The sequence below is a fragment of the Rhinopithecus roxellana genome, chromosome 5 (genome assembly GCF_007565055.1).
Source record: "Rhinopithecus roxellana isolate Shanxi Qingling chromosome 5, ASM756505v1, whole genome shotgun sequence".
NCBI classification, from domain to species: Eukaryota; Metazoa; Chordata; class Mammalia; order Primates; family Cercopithecidae; genus Rhinopithecus; species Rhinopithecus roxellana.
This window is the reverse complement of record NC_044553.1, coordinates 97,796,012-97,797,471: the sequence shown is the minus strand read 5'-3', so window position 1 is coordinate 97,797,471 and position 1,460 is coordinate 97,796,012. Positions and strand designations below refer to the sequence as shown.

The 1,460-nt window shown below is 44.0% G+C and overlaps 1 protein-coding gene across 1 annotated transcript; it reads right to left on the bottom strand.

Moving 5' to 3' along the window:
* Positions 1 to 211: 211 nt before the first annotated feature.
* Positions 212 to 1,154, bottom strand: LOC115897424 (olfactory receptor 6F1). Its single transcript, XM_030929892.1, has one exon. The coding sequence runs from the start codon at positions 1,152 to 1,154 to the stop codon at positions 228 to 230; it is 927 nt and encodes a 308-aa protein (XP_030785752.1). The 3' UTR covers positions 212 to 227.
* Between the last annotated feature and the right edge of the window lie 306 nt (positions 1,155 to 1,460).

Below are 1,460 nucleotides of genomic sequence, written 5' to 3'. Positions count from 1 at the left end.
TTCAATGTATCATTATTTTTTGCTTAAAAAGTCCACTTTGCTTATGTCAAAAACTCCCATTTTTATCATACATGATAATGTATAGAAAATATAGTATTACTTGCTTTGTTTGTTTTTTTTCTGTCTACGTACCAAGAAAAATTTGCTCTGTTCCTCCACATTCTTACTTGAAACCTCTGTATTGATGCAGAGACCATTTACAGGACATCTGTTGTGGAAGAGGAGATTTATTTTCCCTTCCATTTCTTCAGCAGAGTTTCTCTTACTTCCTTATTACGAAGCGTATAGATGAAGGGGTTTAAAACTGGAGTCACCACGGTGTTCAGGACGTGGACAGCTTTGGTCAGATCCAAGGCCTCTTTGATAGAGGTGCGGACGTGAAGGAAAATCGTGGACCCATACCAAATGAGCACCACGGTGAGATGCGAGGAGCACGTGGAAAAGGCTTTGCTCCGGCTACTGGCAGAGGGGATCCTGAGGATGGTGCTGATGATGTAGATGTAGGAGATAAGAGTGATGAGGAATGAACTCAGGATGACCACAAAAGCAATCACAAAGGCCACAAGCTCTACTGCCTGTGTGCTGGTGCAGGCCAGGGCAATCCAGGGTGCAATGTCACAGAAGAAGTGGTTGATGGCATGGGGGCCACAGAAGGACAGGCCACTGATGAGGGCTGTGGGCACTGCAATGGCCATGAAACCACAGATCCAGGAGCCCAGGGCCAGCTGCGCTGAGAGCAGACTACTCATGATGGTTCCATAGTGTAGAGGATAGCAGATGGCAAGGTAGCGGTCATAAGCCATGGCTGCCAGGAGGAAGTACTCTGTGCAGCCTAATGAGAAAACAAGGTACATCTGCAAAAGACAGCTTGTAAATGATATGGTCTGACTTCTCCCCAGTAGGATGGCCAGTGCTTTGGGGACTGCAGCTGTGGTATACCAAATCTCCAGGAAGGAGAGGTTGCTCAGAAAGAAGTACATGGGGGTATGCAACTGATGGGAGGTCCTTACCAACATCAAGATAGCCACATTACCACTAACTGTGAGGATGTACATCACCAGAAAAAGCATGAAGAGAGAGAGCTGAAGAGTTTGAGAACCAGGAAAGCCCAGTAAGAGAAAATCCTGGGGCAGAGTTTTGTTGCCTGTGTCCATTGTGATACTTAAACCAGAAAACAGAGTCCCCGCATTGAGCCCTTTAACCCAATCACAAAGTCCTAGAAAGAGAAAAAGAACTGGATTCATGAAAGAGCTCCAATAATTAAATGCAATTATTGGAGATATGATGTAACTTTTGTTGAACGTCAGCTCTGTGTTTGGAGGCATAGTTACTGTCGGTTATTTTAATGAAACAGTGAGATATGTATTATTATAACCAATTATCAGTTTAGAAAACAAATGTGCAAAGAATGTCAGCAATTCTGGAAAGACTGCACTAATAGCTCCATTTCAGCTCTAAGA

Excerpts from the sequence above, each read along its gene's own strand:
- LOC115897424 (XM_030929892.1), bottom strand. The coding sequence starts at position 1,154 with ATGGACACAGGCAACAAAACTCTGCCCCAGGATTTTCTCTTACTGGGC.